The 17,953-nt window shown below is 30.7% G+C and overlaps 2 protein-coding genes across 2 annotated transcripts; both read right to left on the reverse strand.

The window, feature by feature from the left end:
• Nucleotides 1-4,780: 4,780 nt before the first annotated feature.
• LOC101251477 (transmembrane 9 superfamily member 4-like) lies at nt 4,781-10,096 on the reverse strand. Its single transcript, XM_004239786.5, has 7 exons — nt 9,776-10,096; nt 7,957-7,997; nt 7,287-7,872; nt 7,040-7,177; nt 6,806-6,962; nt 5,358-5,842; nt 4,781-5,180 (listed from the first exon to the last, which is right to left on the reverse strand). Exons 1-7 carry the CDS (start codon nt 9,940-9,942, stop codon nt 4,961-4,963), a joined length of 1,794 nt encoding a protein of 597 aa, XP_004239834.1. The 5' UTR covers nt 9,943-10,096; the 3' UTR covers nt 4,781-4,960.
• Nucleotides 10,097-11,174: 1,078 nt separating this feature from the next.
• On the reverse strand, nt 11,175-14,863 carry LOC101251185 (glutamate decarboxylase-like). The gene is given in 7 exon segments (NM_001319326.1): nt 11,175-11,654; nt 11,751-11,803; nt 12,285-12,538; nt 12,780-12,994; nt 13,140-13,340; nt 14,119-14,323; nt 14,778-14,863. Coding segments are annotated over 7 exon segments (1,494 nt in total).
• Between the last annotated feature and the right edge of the window lie 3,090 nt (nt 14,864-17,953).

A 17,953-nucleotide genomic window follows, 5' to 3' on the forward strand; every position in this document is an offset into this window, starting at 1 on the left:
AGTCATTTTCAACCCTAGACAAGACACACAGTATATGACCCCTCACTCTTCTGAAAACTCTCATCATATCACATATATATATATACATACATATATATATGTGTATATATATACATACATACATATATATATATATATATATATATATACTTACATGTATTGATGAGAGAGAGACTACTAGAATATTGATGAATTTTATTATATAGTATGCTTTTAATATAAAGGCATTTTGGATCTTTAAATGTGGACTAACTACTACATTTCCATTTCATTGCTATTTTGTTATGATTTTTTGAGTTCCATGGACTGATGGACTAACTATATGACATGATATAGAATAACTACTTAGTGTTAGATAGGTCGAATATATCATAGATCTCTGAATTTGTTGTGTTATTTCCCTCAGGTATTTTGACTGCGGTATTTTCTTATTAAATCATTGAAACATTCATAATTTGTTCATTTTAAATATTATTGACTGATACAGAATTAGATTTTGTGAGGGGTGTTGATAGATGATGATATATATATTGTTTCAGAAGTCATTATTAGTCCAATTGATAATGAAAATGTTCGAGAATAATTGTGTTTTACTTCAAGTCATTTGAACACATTAGAAAATAATTGAGACTGACACACAGTTTGTCTTCATTCATTCAATCAAAGTCATTATAATATGAACACAGTTGAAGGCATTTACAATAGAAAAACCAATCAAAATCAGCCAACAATATTTAAAAGGAACAAATTATGAGTGGTTCAATGATTCAATAGGAAAATGACGTAGTTGAGGTACCTGAGGAAAATAACCCAATAAATTTAGAAATCTGTCTATGAGTTTGGCCGTGTTAGAAATAAAGTTTGAAAAGAATGGTGCTTTTAAAAGGATACTTATTTGACCTAAATATGAATTCAAAAAGGTGCTTTTAATTATTTTATGAAAATACGAATAAAAATTATGTATACATCATTTTTCTCATAACTCAGTTATGAAACTATACTTAGGATCGAAAATAACGTCTAAAAAGAGTGAATTTATGTACACAAAATTATATTTTGAATGTTATTGGTATTGACCTAATTATATGATACTTCACTTATGTAACTATACATACATATACATATATATATATATATATATATATATATATATATATATATATATATATATATATATTATACTATTGGTTTAACCTAACTATATGAGTATCAATGTAGTCTCTTTATCTTATCAAAATAAGGATTAGATCTGTGTATATTTCATTTTTTTAATACTTTACTTGTGAAATAGTATTTGGATTTACAAATGACAGATGAAAAGAGTGAAGTGTACTCAAAATTATTTTTAGCATGTTATTTGATATTGACCTAACTATATGACTTCAAAAGTAATCGTTTTATCTTATAAAGATAAGCATAAAATATGTGTATACTTCATTCATCTCATACCTCAGTTATGAAACTATAATTAGGGTTACAAATAACGTACGTCTCAAAAAAATGAAGTGTATACAATTATACATATAATATGTTATTGTTTTTTACCCAAGTATGGTAATATTTTTTACCTAAGTATATAACTTCTAAACCAGACTATTTACCTTATAATGATAAAATTAAATCTACGTATACTTTATTCTTTTCACACCTCACTTTTTCAACTATACTTGCTATACATGTTGATGCTTTTGTTGACCTAACTATATATGACTGACCTAACCATATGACATTCTATAGTTTAACTCCTTTGAAAACTATGAACATGTATCGAAATGATTAAGATTCTTTCTCCACGCTTAGCGATAAAATTAGACTTTTTGCTAAGAATGTTCTAAATTTTAGAATATGTATCTTAAAATTTACTTATTTTATGAGTTTATATGTTTTAACATAATTTCAATTCAAATATTTTAACTTAAATTTTTTAAAAAAATTATTTCTTTTTTTGTATATATTTCATATTTTTGTGTCCAACCCTCTATTGTATGTATTTACAAGTTTCATTTAAAGTTACTGGTCAACATGTGAAAATTATAATTTGTACTTTTTTACCCAAAAAAAAGAAACATTTCTTTGAGGTGAAATATATCCTCTCTCTTTTTTTTCTTTTGGCTTATTCAGTTTTATCTTGTGAAAAACACAATCCATTCAGTCTCTAGTCAATCTTCTATTACAAAAAATAGTGAGATCTTGAAGAATTTAATGAGTTGTGTACGCGTGATAATGAGTTGTGTACGTGTGATAAGTATTCATTCGTTTTTAATTAAAAATTTCAAATTCAAGTCTTATTAGATATATGAAATTATCTTTGAGCGATTTATCTCCGATACAAGATTTTCTAAAACAAATTTAAATTTAGTCGGGTAAGTCAGAGAATTGAGTGGATGGATATTAATAATTGGAGCCACAATGTAATCGAAAGACTATTTTTAGCAAAATAAATTAATGAAGGCCATATTTATATAGATCATTTGCGATAGTCTAGAGACATTTTTGATTATTTTCTATTTATATAAATAGTAAATGGGAATCTACAATACAATGGTTAAATTTATGAATGGTCATAAACTCAATAGTTCTTGTTCTAGATAAAGTATATATAGAAAAATAATTAATACATTGTATATAAATATTTACATAATTATTATTATATGTTAAATCTTCAAAAAACCCTTGAACAATAGGGAATTCTTAATATAAAACTTGATATGATAAACCGAAAAGTAGACCAAGAATGATTTATTATATATATATATATATATATATATATATAATTAATTACTTTATTAATTATTTTAATTTATATGATACACTTTCATTTATAATATATCAGAAAGCCTAAATTGAAATCATCACTAAATACAATAGAAAAAGTTCTTGGTACAATGATTAAAACAATAGTATCGAATAAATCTTTCCACTAAATTACATAATTAATGACTTCCATCGTATTATAATTTTTTTCTCGATTCAAATCGAAATCAAAATAGTATTCACCTTCTTCATTTGTCAATATTCTAAGATCGATCTCTTAATCATGAATTACTATATTTTTTAAAAACAAATAATTTTTTTACTATTTGACACGAATTTACGAATTTAATATCAAATAATTTATAAAATATAATAAATTTAAAAAAAAAATTGTCCAATTTACAGTTAATGAAAAGGTGTAAAGTGAGTTCCAGACACCCTGCAGTTATCACAGAGACAAATCTTAAAAGCTGCACATAAAAAAGTGAAACTTTATAAATATATATCACTTTTTTTTTAATCATTTTTCACTGTTTTTGTATTTGTACATTTTTTTTCTTATTAAATTTTCTCTTAAATACTTATTGTGATGCAGATATTTAATTAATGTGAATACAGCTTTAACAATTTTGGCATAAGATCCATTAATGTTTTGTTGTTCAAAAATATTAATGCCAAAGGGACTTGAAAATGAATTTGGAATATTTTTCACTAGAGGAAAAGACAACCATTACAATACAAAATAACAACATGTGTTGTACGGGTAGGGTTCATATTAAGTAAATAGAAAGAGAGAAATCGATTTTGCTCGATTGTTTATGATAGAATATAACATGTTGATCGTCAGATAATAATAGCTTGTTGAGATTTTTTCACTTTTAATATGATAGTTTTGAGTTTGATAGCTTGTTGAGATTTTTTCACTTTTAATATGATAGTTTTGAGTTTGAGTTCTTAGAAACAAAAATATTATTGTTTGGAGTGTTGTTGATCTTAGAAATGGATCCTGTAATGTGTGAAGTTGGAATTAATTAAACTTCAATGGGGATATTGAATGTTGGGTGAGAAATAATTAAAAAAAAAGACATTATAGAAATATTGTATATTCACTTTATTTATCATAGTTTGACTTGATATAAAATTTTAATAAAAATTGAGATATTTTTAAATGATCAATACAATTGTCTATATTTAAGACTTAGTAATATAAATTTAAGAAAATATTAAATGATTATATCTAATAGATATTTTTAAAAATTATATGGTGATCGGTTAGTTATGGCTAGCGATGGTGGTTGTAGGTGTCAATTGGGATGATATTGGTTATGGTGGTGTTATGAGAGTATCTAATGGTGATGGTGGTTGATAATAGTGATTAATGGTGACGATTGATAGTTATGATTTATGATAGTGAAAGCTAAAAGATGGTGCATGATAAATGTAATCAATGACATATAATGATGATTATTGATGGTGATTATTTCGATTGGTGTTAAAGATTATAACTAGTGGCTAATGGCGATGATGGTCGGTTGTAGAAATTTACAACTATGATGGTTGTAGCTAAAAATGATAGTTGTGAGTGCTGATAGTTGATAATGATGGACGATGATAACGGTAGTTGATAACACAGGCGATGGTGATAGTAATAAGGATGAATTGATAGAATTGGTGAGCTAACATCCTTGAATAAACATCTTAGTTATATTGACTTTAATAACATAAAAAATTCCAATCTTCTCAAACTTATGATCTTATACGCGGCATGACATTATATGGCTAAAAGACATTTTTTTCTAAACTTACTAAAAAGAAAATAGTATCAAATAAATGATCATCTTAACCTAGTACTATCTGATTATATAGCATTAGCAAAATTAAAATCTATCATGTTACTAGAAAACTGAGTTTTCAGCTGTTCGCGGATCTACTGAAAATAATCTCTACCTAGCAAAGGTAAGGCTGCAGGGATAAGGTCTACGACTCTACGTACATCCTACCCTCCTCAAACATCATTGTTGTAAACTTTTGAGCTGCAAATGAAAAATGCCTAGTTATATATGAAAAAAATTTGTCATTGTATGATAATACAAGCTTCTTTTCAAGAAAATGAATTCTCCTACATGCTCCTATTTGACACCTGATTGTGGCCTTTACCAAATCTGGAAAGCAATCTGTGAGATGTAGAAGACCACAGACAACAACTTTACTCGCATTTGATCGATCGATATATGTGACGGACAAAGAATAGGGCTGCACGGAAACCAACAGACCCGAGCATGAGAAAGAAACCATAGCAGATGCAAGCCATGTACCCGAAGAAGAATGAGGTTTGCATGAACCCTGTCATATCGGAACGTGCATAATAGTAATACAAGCAGTATCCGTAGATGAACAGTCCAGTTGATCCACCACAAAGGAAAGCCCTGCATGGCGAAATAACATATAAAAGTTGAGGACTTTACATCATTGTCAACAACCTCAAATGTATCGCGGTATGCAGAGAGATCATGAACTTAACGAAAGTGATTCTTGCATGTCACATTTTCCTTAGAAATGAAGAACGAAATTGCTGATTCTAAAAGGGTGAAGGAGCAACGTACCTCCACCACCATTCGTGATCTTCAGCAGCAAGTTGGAAGTATGTCAATGCCACGGTTATAAAAGCGGTGACAATTAGAAGGATAATGAAGACTATAAACAAGATACTGTAAATTGTGTAAATTCTGTGACCCCAAACACTTGCAAATATGTAGTAAAGTTCAATATATATGGCACTAAAAGGCAAAAACCCAGCCATTGCCATCTGAGACAGAGTTCCACGGTACCAAGGCGATGGCGGTATCTCTCTTGGATACTTGGTGGTACGACAAGGAGCTTGGAATTCAGATTTACTATTCTTTCCAGCTATCCCTCCCAATACGAGCAAAGGTGATGTTACAAGAGCCCATATTAGAAAAATGACCATGATGGTTCCAAAAGGTAGCGCAGCAGTGGCAGTGTAGCCGATAGCAACGGAGTTAAGAAAGCAGAATGTGAGAAACAGCGGTCCACAAAACAATGCCCCAGTCAATATCAAGTTCCTGACCTGCAAGGCACAAACAACACCATCTTGTTATTTTGATGCACTCACTTCCATTTTCCGCTGTTGTGCTTCGTTAGCTAAGATAGCAATGTACTTGACAATACTACAACATACCCAATGTAACCCCTAAGTGGGGTCTGGGGTGGGGAGGTTAGATTGTACGCAGACCTTACCCCTACACAACTTGGGAGGTAGAGGTTGTTTTCAATAGACCCTCGACTCAAGGAAAAGCATGTCATCTTAATTAACTTGATGAAATTAGGCAAATAATACTAACCCGCAGATACTGATATAGAAGCTGATTCCAGAATAGCTTTTGAGCAACTTACACATTTCAACAGTTGAATAATTTAAAAGCGAGTACGTTTTATACATTTCAACAGTTCAATAATTTACTTCAGAGACATAAAGTATTATCTTTCATTCCCTATGGTTAGCAAAAAAAAAGCAAGGGGATAGAATTAGACCCTTTACTACACAGGCTAGACCTTGGGGAAACAAATCAGTCGTCTTGTTATATAACGGTTTAACCCCTTCATTTTCCCCCAAACAATGCTAGAGAAGAATGATTTTAATAAAAATGACAAGCAACGGGTGTTGACAAGGTACAAGATAGGAAAAAAAATTATAAATGCAGATTTATCCCCTTTTGTGAATAAATAATCAAAGTTAGGGATGACTTTCCTTTTAATCGTTCTAAAAAGATCAGAATTAGGGGTGAATGTTCCCTCCATTCATTATACATTATTCAACTGGACAGAGTTAAAGGTGTTGATTGACGTTTTATTATATTTTCAGGATTTAAAAGTTGAATAGTTCAATGAAATTGGATTCTCGAAAGTTTTGGAAATACTGCAATAGAATTGTTAAAACATTTTGGCATGTCCAAAAATAGAAAGATGTCATACAACGGAAAGAGTATTGTTTCAAATGAGAATGAGATGTGTTAGAGCCATGAAAACATACCCAGTTTGTTCCTTCTAGTTGACAGTAGAAAGCGGATGCAGTATAGCCAGCAATCCCAGACGTGAGAGCATATATGACAACCAGTGCAGTGAATAAAGCTCCACGATTGTAAGGATAGAAAACACCAACAAGTGCAAGAATGAAAATAAAGATGGTCCTGGAAATTAAGTAGGAAAAGAGCATTAGCGATATCTATGCTTATGATAACAAATTTTCAAGATAAAATATACTTACATTGTAAAGAGTTGGGTACCAGAACCAACAGCAGCAGCCAACAACGATTTGTACTTCGGATACCTAAAAACATCACCATGAATGTATTTCCACCCAGTTTCTTCTTGGTCATCAGCTGCCTCCTCATCATGTGCATACCTTGAATATCGATTAAGAAATAATGGAAATTTAGACACAAAAGAGAAAACTTATTCTCAAGACTAACAAATGTAGGCAAACCAACTATATTAACTGAAATGTCACTTACTTGACAAAGTCATTCTTAAGAACGCGCATAAGAATTGTTGCGAGAAAACCAGTTAAGAGAAGAACTGTCACACAGGAGTTGATAATTGAGAACCAATGGATTTCCAAGTGATGTGGCATTGATGATGACTGTGAGTATTTTTCCATCCTCTTCTCAAAAGGAGTAGTTGACTCCTTCCATTTCACAGAGTACATAAAGTCAACATCTACTTCCTTATCCTCTGTGATATCAACCAAGGCATTAGGATCAGTTCGTGCATTGATCTCAACCACACGATCATTGTTGTAAAAGATCTCAAAATGGAGATGTTTAAACAGGTAATATTTGTACTCGCTGGGATCTGTTTTTCCCTCCTTATCGACTTTCCCTAAGAAACCCCAAATGGGCAAGTCATCATAATACATTTGGAAGTAATAGTCCTTGGCAACGGCATTACGGAATAGAGAAACTTCTTCCTTCGATAACTTCTTTTTGCACACTATTTCTGAGTCCTTGTCGTACATAAAGTCGAGCTTGTAAGGAGCACTGACCAATCGATCACCATTTAAGACTTCACCAAGAGCTTCCTTTTTCTCAGTCACATGAGCTGTAAACACATCCTTCGGTAAGCTTGAAACTTAAAATTTACAGAGTGACTTAAACGAAGGAAACTTAAACATTAATTGCATACCTGGTGCACAGAATGGAAGATCAAAGAATCGGTACGTTTCGCTGGAATGAAAAATGCAAAAAGAGAACAATCCATGAGCTATTCCACAGACAAAAAGGAAATACAGGACATATGCAAGGGCAAATATATATGTTTTTTTTAATCAATTTCAAGTCAAAATGTTGTGACAGAAGGATAAAGATTTTGTAAGTACATCAATCTCCAATTTATCAACTTGTTAAAACCCATTGTACTTCACTCTAGGCTTTGGGTCCATCTTTCCTTATCTACATCTATCTACATGACCTCGCAAATTTCTTCAGTAAGGAAAAATGAAGAGACTCATTTGTCAACAATGACTCAAAGAAAGAACAGAAAGTTGCATGTTGGAAATACAAGAACAAGGCAAATGCAAAACCAACTCCATGAGCCAAACATGCATGTCTGGATTAATTTTTTAAGAGTCCTACGAATCTTTCTTTTTGATCAAGACGCTTAAAGTTGTTTGAAACATTTTGAATGTGAAGTTTGCAGTTTGTACTATTATGAGGTGATAGTACTTAAGTTTGTTCAAACATCCATATGCATTGACACACTCTTTTGTTCTTTCATTTTCTCGTATACTATAATACCAACATGAAGAAAGAAATTTTTTGAAGTCCTCCTACAACTTATATAACAATTATTAGTTATTAAGATTCCATTAGAAGGACAAATAGAGCAAACCAAAATTCACACTTGTTGTGGAACAATCTAAGGCAAAAGTAGGAGGCGACTGCTCTTTAGTTAACTTTCATCAATCTTCATGAAAGTCGAAAAGCATTCATACATCATCAGTCATACATAAGGAATTATATAACTTTCCACATAACTTAAGCTAGTAGACTTGTCGTCCACCTAAGTTGCATCATCACTCCCTTTATCTTGATATACTTAAGTAATCGAACATAGACATCTTTCATTCAATGAAGTCAGCCACATAAGATACTGTACTCCGTATCGTTGCAATATGCTGTGTCCTTTAAGAAGCTACTACATAAGTAAATATTTAGTCTTAAAATCTACATATCCCAATTTCTTATCTTTATCTCTTTCTAGGACACAGAAGCAAGCAGCAAGGTTAGCTCATCAAATCTGTCAGGGACTCCAACTTAATCTCTAATAACTAGCAGTATATCAAGAAAAATTTCATCAAATCCAGCCAGCACCATTAATTCATTAACAATTTGAGGTATCTAGATTGTCACCAAAGTTCACGTAAACTCAGTACATTTTGCCTCGACCCTGTATATACATTAAGAATTAACTCAATATTTATAAATGTCAAATTCTGAACCCAACCCAATCACTATTGGACATTAACTTGAAACCGTTGCACAAACCTATAAAATTCATATCCTAAATCCACTTCTCATTAACCAAGGCCATTATAACTTTGGCTCAAACAACGTACCCAATTATTATTGTATATTAACTTGAGCCCACGATAAAAACCTATAAACTTCAAATCGTGAATTTACTTCTACTCATTAACCAAGGACATTATAACTCCGGGCTCGGGAGTCGGGACAATGCACATATATACACACCACAAACTACTTTAATTTTTCTTTTGATATCAGGAGCAGTTTGCACGCACCTCAACTAATTTCACAAAATACATTCCAGGTTACTCTACCGAAGCTCAATATGTACAAAAACATACTACATTTTTAAACCTAGAAAAGCACAAATTACATAACTCGATCATGAAAAAAAATCAAATTTACACGAAATGTTAAATTCAGCTTCACATTCTCCATTTTACCAAAAATGTTAAACACAAATGTACAAACATTACCTTGGATTATGGAAAGGACCAACCTTGTTAGCATACATAGTAACCTGATCTCCGGCCTTGTACTTATGATCGGAACCGTCCGATCTCGCCGGAGTAACCCCACAACACAAAACGATCAAAACGACGACGTAACTCATCATCTTCTTCTCCATCTCCGTTGTATACATGAATATATATATATATATGTATCACTCTTTGTGTATGTATATATTGTTAGATATAGAGAATTTTGGGGGTGGGTGGGGTGAAGGGAGTGGGGGTGGGGAGCTCAGATCTCGATTTTCTGTTCAGTAGAAAAGGGTAATTTCGTAACTGTGAAATGAAATATGGGAGGTTAAATCTAATTATAAAATACAATTTATTTTTCAATAAATTGACTTAGGTAAAATTAATTTAGTTAAGTAATTAATGTCACAATATGTGATCTTTTGAGTTCTCAATTGATAAAAACTAAAAAATTATAATGAGTTTTAATATATGTTTGAATAAAAAATCATTATTTTTATCGAAGATCATTACAGGTGAAGCTTACAAAGACGAGCAGCTTTCTACTTTAATTAATATCTATTTTATGCTATCTTTTTAGTTTACATAGATTAAGATAACTTACGAGGGAGAGTTGTGTTCCGAATAGATTCATTAAATGTATTTGTTAGTCATGAGATTACGATATAAGATTTGCACCAGTAAAAGAGCTCAAAAAATCCTTATTACAAAAAAATTATTTCGTAATAAAATTTTATATATAAGAATCAGTTACTTTTTCGATCTTGCTTACCTTAATACTCCATACTATCGAGCAACATAATTTATACTCTATATTTATTCACTTAATCAAAGTGCCCCTATACACCAATTGAAAAAGGTCAAATTTTGTGTAACACATTGTACATTAGTTACAGTTAAAATTTCTTCAAAATATTAGTAATATATTTAGTTTTCCTCTTCCTATGATTAATATTTGTATTTTTTTTTCTTTTCAACACCATTTAAAGAATAGAGTCTTCGTTGAATATATTTTTCTTAAATAGTTTATTAATATTTTAAATTATCAATTATTTTTATATATATAATTTTTAAATATATAAATTTTATTTCTAAGAGTTTAAATAATGTATGAGTATCATGTTAAAGCCAAATATTTTGAATTCTCATACACCGAAATTATTTATATTTAAAATTTAAACGCTTAAAAATAAAATAAAAACATAATAAATCGAAAAAATAATTATTTTTTTTCCAAAAGGTGTCAAAACACCTCAAAAAGAAAACAAATTACACCAAAAAAAAAAAGGTCCAAACTTAATTGAACCTTTCAAAATACATTAGCACTAAAACACTCAAAAAAAAAAAAACACACACACACAAATAAAAACAAGAACAAAGTTAACTCTCTTTTTTAACATATTACATTTTTGGTCTTCTTTTTTTCAGCAACAAACTTCTTCCATACATTGGTGATTTCCAATTGCACTTCCATTGGGGATTTCTTATGCCCTGATGAGCCTTCACCCTCCGCGATCGCGGCTAATTTAGCCGTGACTCTTGCTGGGAGGTTATCGAGCTCGTGGAGGACTTTTACAATATCCCCCACGAGCCTCTCAGCTAGTGTTCGGGAAAAATCTTCCCTAATCACTACCCTGAGCACGGTCACGTGCTCAGCATTAGCTGGCATCGTGTAAGCTGGCACGATCCACCCAAACCTCCTAAGGTGTTCAGAAATCTCGAATTCGTTGTGTTTACTATTGTCTTTGAGAGAAAATGCTACTAATGGGACTCCAATTTCTTTAGATACTATGTTGAATCTTTCGGTCTTTTCAAGTCCTTCTCTTAGTACCCTTGTATTTTCTTGACAATTCTCCATAATATTCTTGTATCCCTAGTTAATAACATAATTCATAATGATAATTAATTATTACAATAATAACCTTAAAATTAACAAAAAAAATATTATTATTCATAAATTTGAGCTTACCTCGTAACCTAAACGAATAAGTTGATAATATTGTGCAATTACTTGGCTAGAACCTGCGAGTCAAGAGAATATCAGAAATTTATCTTTTATGTACTGACAAATTTGATGATAATATATTTTCATATTATGTTACATTATATGTTCTCTGTAACAATAGTAGTTTGACGATAATATGTTCATGTGATCTTCTAAGCTTTTGTATGATATGTATACATTTGAGAACATTTTTTGTGAAGATCAAAAAAAATAATTAAACTAGTACTCCCTCTGTCCCGTTTTATGTGATACTTTTTTTATTTTTCGAGAGTCAACCAGGTTAATTTTGATCGGGCATTTGCATATGAAATCTTTAAATTTTTTGAAATGAAATTTATATATTTGTAAATTACTACGTAAAGAGTACTATAAGTCACAATAATTGATAATTCAAAATGTTAAAAGGATCTATGAAAACTTACGATGAAAGATAGAGTTGTTTAAATCTCGAAATGCGAAAAATGTCAGGTAAAATGAGACGGAGGGAGCAATAATTACCTTTAGAGAAGTTAAGGGTGAAAGTAGGTTGATCAGCACCAAGATAATTGATGTGGAAAATAAGTTCTTCAGGCAAATCTTCTTTGTTCCTCCAAATAACCCAACCAATACCAGCATAAACAAGACCATATTTGTGACCACTCACATTAATACTTTTAACTAATGGTAATCTAAAATCCCATTCAATTTCTGGATATATAAATGGGGCAATGAATCCACCACTTGCTGCATCCACATGAATTGGAGTATCCCACCTGTTAAATAAATAACAATTATAATCAACTATTAATTACTTATGAAACGACAGTAACATATACAGTGTAATCTCACGTGCTGAATCTGGAAAGAGTAGGATGGATGTATATTGACACATACTCCTATCTTTGTGAAGTAAAGAGTGTGTGTATAGTCAAAGACAAAAAGTCTATTTGAACTTCTTTCGTCGAAAAATTATAATGTATACGAGGTTAGAACGTAGAAGGTGAGATAAGTTACCCAGTTTCTTTGTTTTTCTCAACCAAGAGATCATTCAAACGCTTGACATCTTCAAATTCTCCATTAAGTGTGGAACCCAAAATAGCAGCAACACAAATAGTATTTTCATCAACCATTTCCACAGCTTTCTCAGGGTCCATTACATAGTATCCATCCTCCAATTTCACTTCTTTTAATTCTACTTCGAAGTACCTCGCAAATTTCTCCCAGCATACCTTTATAATTAATAAAAATTTAAATATTATCAATGCAATTTAATCAACTATATAATAGGGTATAATCCTATCTTTTTTTTATATTTCTGAATCAAATGTGTAACTTTTCGAAAAGAAAAAGATGGGCTTTTAGTGGAAAACATACCTGGACATTGGCCCCAGTAACAATATTGGGCTTGTCATGAGGCTTTCCTTGGGCCTTCATTTTGTTTTGCCATTTTCTCTTAAAGGCTAATCCAGCAAGCATAATGGCTTCTGAGGATCCAACTGTTCCAACTCCAACAGCAGCCTCTCCCTCTCCCAATGGTGCATTAAATAAATGAGCTATCATGTTTACACATCGATTCTGTATTTTAATAATAAATAAATATATAAAAAAATTAAATTACTTTTTTTTATAAAAAAAAAAGATAACGTGGGAGTCGAAGTAGTAGATATTCGATGAAATAATTGAGGTATGCGTAGACTTTAACTGTTGTGATCCACGATGACTTTATAGGGGCCTATGGCCTAGACGTGACAAATATGAGACTGTTTCACTTGCTATTATTGGGCCGAGTAAAATGTTAGAGAGTTTTAAATGGGATCCAAGCCCAATTAGCTAATGTTAAGGAGGTCTAGGGATCAGAAAGAACCGTTGTGAAAATTATGTTGAAGTTTTGGCTTTCACTTATCTCTCATCTCCTTTCTATGTTCTAGTATCTCATCACATTCTAATTACCTTCTTCTATGTTAAATCTATCCATAATTAGTATGTTATTACTTTGTCGTGTGTATTATACTTTTGATTTGCATTTAGCGATAACAATATATATATATATATATATCAATCAGTGTCTGCATTAAAAATCGGGTTTGCTTCACTAACTCAAGGACAATGTGAGAGATCATATATACTTAGTAAAATAATTGACTTACGCACAAGTTGACTATGTGAGGTGGAAATATATTCGATGAAGGTGCGTAAAATGAATATTAGGTGAAATAATCAATGTAAGCACAACAACTCAGTCAAACACAATATTTAGAAAAGACAATGTGGAGACCATATATACTCGATGAAATAATTGATGTGTGCACGATCAAATATATTGTTAGAGAAAAAAAAAATATGGATAACTTGCCTGAAGCTCAGTGGTGACAGGGTATTCATCCATGTCAACATAATTCTTGTTAATTGAATCCATGATTAGCTTATCACATTCTGGTTCCATCCATGTTGTCACAAATGAAGCTAAATTTAGCCTTGGATTTCCATCCAACATTAATTCATCATTAATTATTTGATATGCTGCATCCTTTGGTATCGAATTCTCCGGCATCTTAAACCTAAAATAAAAGTATTGCAAAATAAATAAATTAATAATATTTTTCAAGAATTTTAAACACCAAGAGAAAAAAAAAACAAATTGCTAAATTAGAGACGAAACTAGAAATTCTCCTATAAACGTTCATGATCTTCCACAACTAGTTAAGCAAAAGGATTTAAAATTCAAATTGCATGAGCAATATTAGATCCGCATAAGATTTTGAAAAGAATTGCTCTTTGGAAAGCATAATATTAAGTATGTTGTAAAAGTTAGAATAAGTTGTGTTTCGAGGCCCGAGGTTCGGGTGCTGTTTTTTTCTTCTTTTTTTTTTACATTTTCTTAATCCTCCTATAGGAGCTTCCACCCTTTTGCTCCCTTAGTGACAATCTTCGGATTAAAAGTGAGAGATGCTTATTACCATCCGAGCAACTTTCTCAACTCAATAAAAATAGTGTGTAATAATTTTAATTTACCGGGGAAGAGAAACGCGGACATAGCGTGAAGCAAAGGTGGAATGGACGGAGAGATCCGACTCCGAGGCGGCCTTGGATATGACCATGGTGGTGGTGAATGGTGATGGACGGAGGAGAGAGAGAGTGTGTGTTTTTTTTCTCAAGAAGGAACGACTTTGAGAGAATTAATTTCTTCTTCGTTCCTTCGTTGAAAAAAAATAATCAATAAGAGGTTACTATTTATAAAACAAAAAGATAGTGTAAAGGATAGGCATATTTATAGGAATTTATTTTTAAAGGGGTAGAGAGACAATAGTTAAAAATAGAGGAGATGGTGTAATAATTTTATTAGTGAAGTAGCATGAAATTCTCTATTTTGGTTTATGATTTAAATCTTATAATTTTATTTGCTTTAAAAAAATTGGACCTTTTTTTTCTTCTCTAAGATTTTACTAAAATAAAAATTGAATGGCTTCATTACTTTCATACTTAAATTTTAAGCCAATACTATTTTTTTTCATTTCGTGTTCAATTCATCTTAAAGAAACTTGTGTATATTTAAGAAGGAAAGTGCGACGTACTAAATTTTTGTTATGTGTGAAATTCGAAAAAAGAATCGAACTATAAGAATCTTTTGTATACAATTTTATTCTAGTAAAAGACATGTTTTACAGTTCAGATTGACTTTTTAATCACATGACATGTAATATCAATTTAATAATATTTTTATAATTTATACGTTTTACCTATTTTATAGAGTGCTTGTTGCCTTCTACTAGTACCGTCTAATATGAACAGTACGACTTAGGCAAAGAATTAAGAAAACCTTAAGTCTACTTTATTTTTCTTTTGTTTTTGTTAGTCATTCATAATTCTATTCAACTTTATTGACAACTAAGTCTTATATTTTAGTCATTCATAATTCTATTCAACTTTATTGATAACTAAATCATATATTTGACTGTTCCAACGCGTTTCTAACATACTTCATTGTGCTTTCCAAAAATACCTAGATATAATGTTATTATTTTAAATCTCTTTTTTACCAATAATAGTTGCTTAAACAATTTAATATATCGACTTTCATCATGTGGGAACATGTCATTAATTTAATCAAAGTATAAGAAGCAACTGATCCAACCAATGAATTAACGTTGAGATTAGTCCACTTATGTCCGCTATATTAAAAAATAGAAATTCTAACTTTTATCTGTTCACTTGTAAAAAAATAGAAATTATTTACTTTTTTGCATCTATTATAACATTAGTAGTAAGTATTAATTATTTTTATTTCCTTTTAACTTGACTTATATTTACTATATAATTATAATAGTTAGAGGTAATATATAAATTTATTTATTTATTAAAAGACGTGTCAAATAAACCAGCATAAATAAATATGGACAAAGGAGCGAACATTAATGAAACAAAAGAACATAATTAGTTTGAACGATTCATACTAAATGAAATGCATAAAGATGCGACTTTATTAAATATGCTTAGATCGATCAAGTGCACTTATTTTATTTTCTACAGAATATATTCTTCAATTAATTATTAGATATGTTATAATCCAACTACCAATCACCCAATAAGATAATATAGACTTCTTCTGTCAAGATTTTGGCAGTTAAAGCTTTTCAAAATAATACAACTAATATAATGAGGAGTTGAATTTTTAGATGATTATTTAGTTAATTTGAGTAGTATTTATTATCTTAGGAAATTGTAATTATTTTATTGAAAGAAATTGAAATCAATAATAAATTTTCGAGATAATAGTTATTAATTGAGTGATCATTTGAAAAATCAATTTATATATATAACGAGTAAACTAACTCTGAATATATTCTCCATTGAGTTATTTTTTCGATGATTTTGAAATATTAAAGATAATAAGAAGGCCCCATCGTATTATGTGATAAAAAGATGCCATCAAAACTTAAAGATGAGTATTACGTAGAAGTGATCAGACCAACTATGTTGTATCATGTATGGGCCAGAATGGCCAGATTTCTCACATTCAGAAGATAGAGTTACAAAAATGATGATTATGTGGCATATTAGGAAAAATTAGAAATGAAAATATTTAGGACAGAAGTGACCTTAATGGAGGACAAGTTGCAAAAAATGTTAAGGTTGAGATGGTTCGAGTATATTGTGAAATGGAAATGCACAGTGCCCCATATAAAGGTGTGAAAGGTTGACAACGGATGATTTCTAAAGAAGTAGAGGTAGGTCAAAACAGTATCGAGAAAAGGTAATTAGATAAGACATGATGCAAGTGCGGCTTGTCAAGGACATGACTTAGATAGGAGGTTGTGAAGGACATGGATTAGGATAGAAGGTTAGTTGGACATAGTAAAGTACAGTGCCTTACTTATCCTTCCATACTCGTAGTTGCAATATTTTTCTTGTCATTCTTGTCATTCTATTTCTATTATTACATTTTGTCTCTAGTACTTCAAAAATCGCAATAGTTTATTACTATTACAAAAAAAAATTCAAAATGTTTCTTCATAGTTGCTATAGTATTTTCTTTTAGCATGATTTATTCATTTCCGCTATTTCTTGTTTAAATATGCTTTTTCTTGAGCCAAGAATTTATCAAAAACGACCTCTTTGCCTCCCAAGATAAGGATCCACTAGGTAGTTGTGCAAAGTTAGTTTGTTCATATATATAGCGAAATGTGATTCATTTTGTTTGTTGAGCAAAGTTTGTTTGTTCATACATATAGCTAATGTAATCCTTTTAATTTCCTCACATAATCAACCACTTTTCATTAAAAATTGTTATATAATTGTTATATAGAAATGTTGGAGGAATATAAAACAAGGCGTAACAGGGAACCAGTCTTGACATTAGTCTCATAAGGTCTTTAACCATTAATGTCGACTCATGATGTTTAAATGTTGATTTATTTTAAGACGGAAACAGAATAAGAATTTTATATTTAATATTTTGAATTGTAAAAATTTTATTCTTGAGTTTTTTTTATAAAATATTTGTATGTATTGATTGGATTTCTAAGCATAAATATAGATTTAGCTCAAAGATGGTAAAAGTTAACCTGTTAGCACTACTGTAACTCTGCCTTGCCCAAAGATTGCCATTGGGACGTTTAGCAAGGGTGGGTAGATCTAGCAAGTACAAAATAAGTTATGGATTCATTTGAACTTCATAATTTCTGTTTAAG

The sequence above is a fragment of the Solanum lycopersicum genome, chromosome 5 (genome assembly GCF_036512215.1).
Source record: "Solanum lycopersicum chromosome 5, SLM_r2.1".
NCBI lineage: Eukaryota > Viridiplantae > Streptophyta > Magnoliopsida > Solanales > Solanaceae > Solanum > Solanum lycopersicum.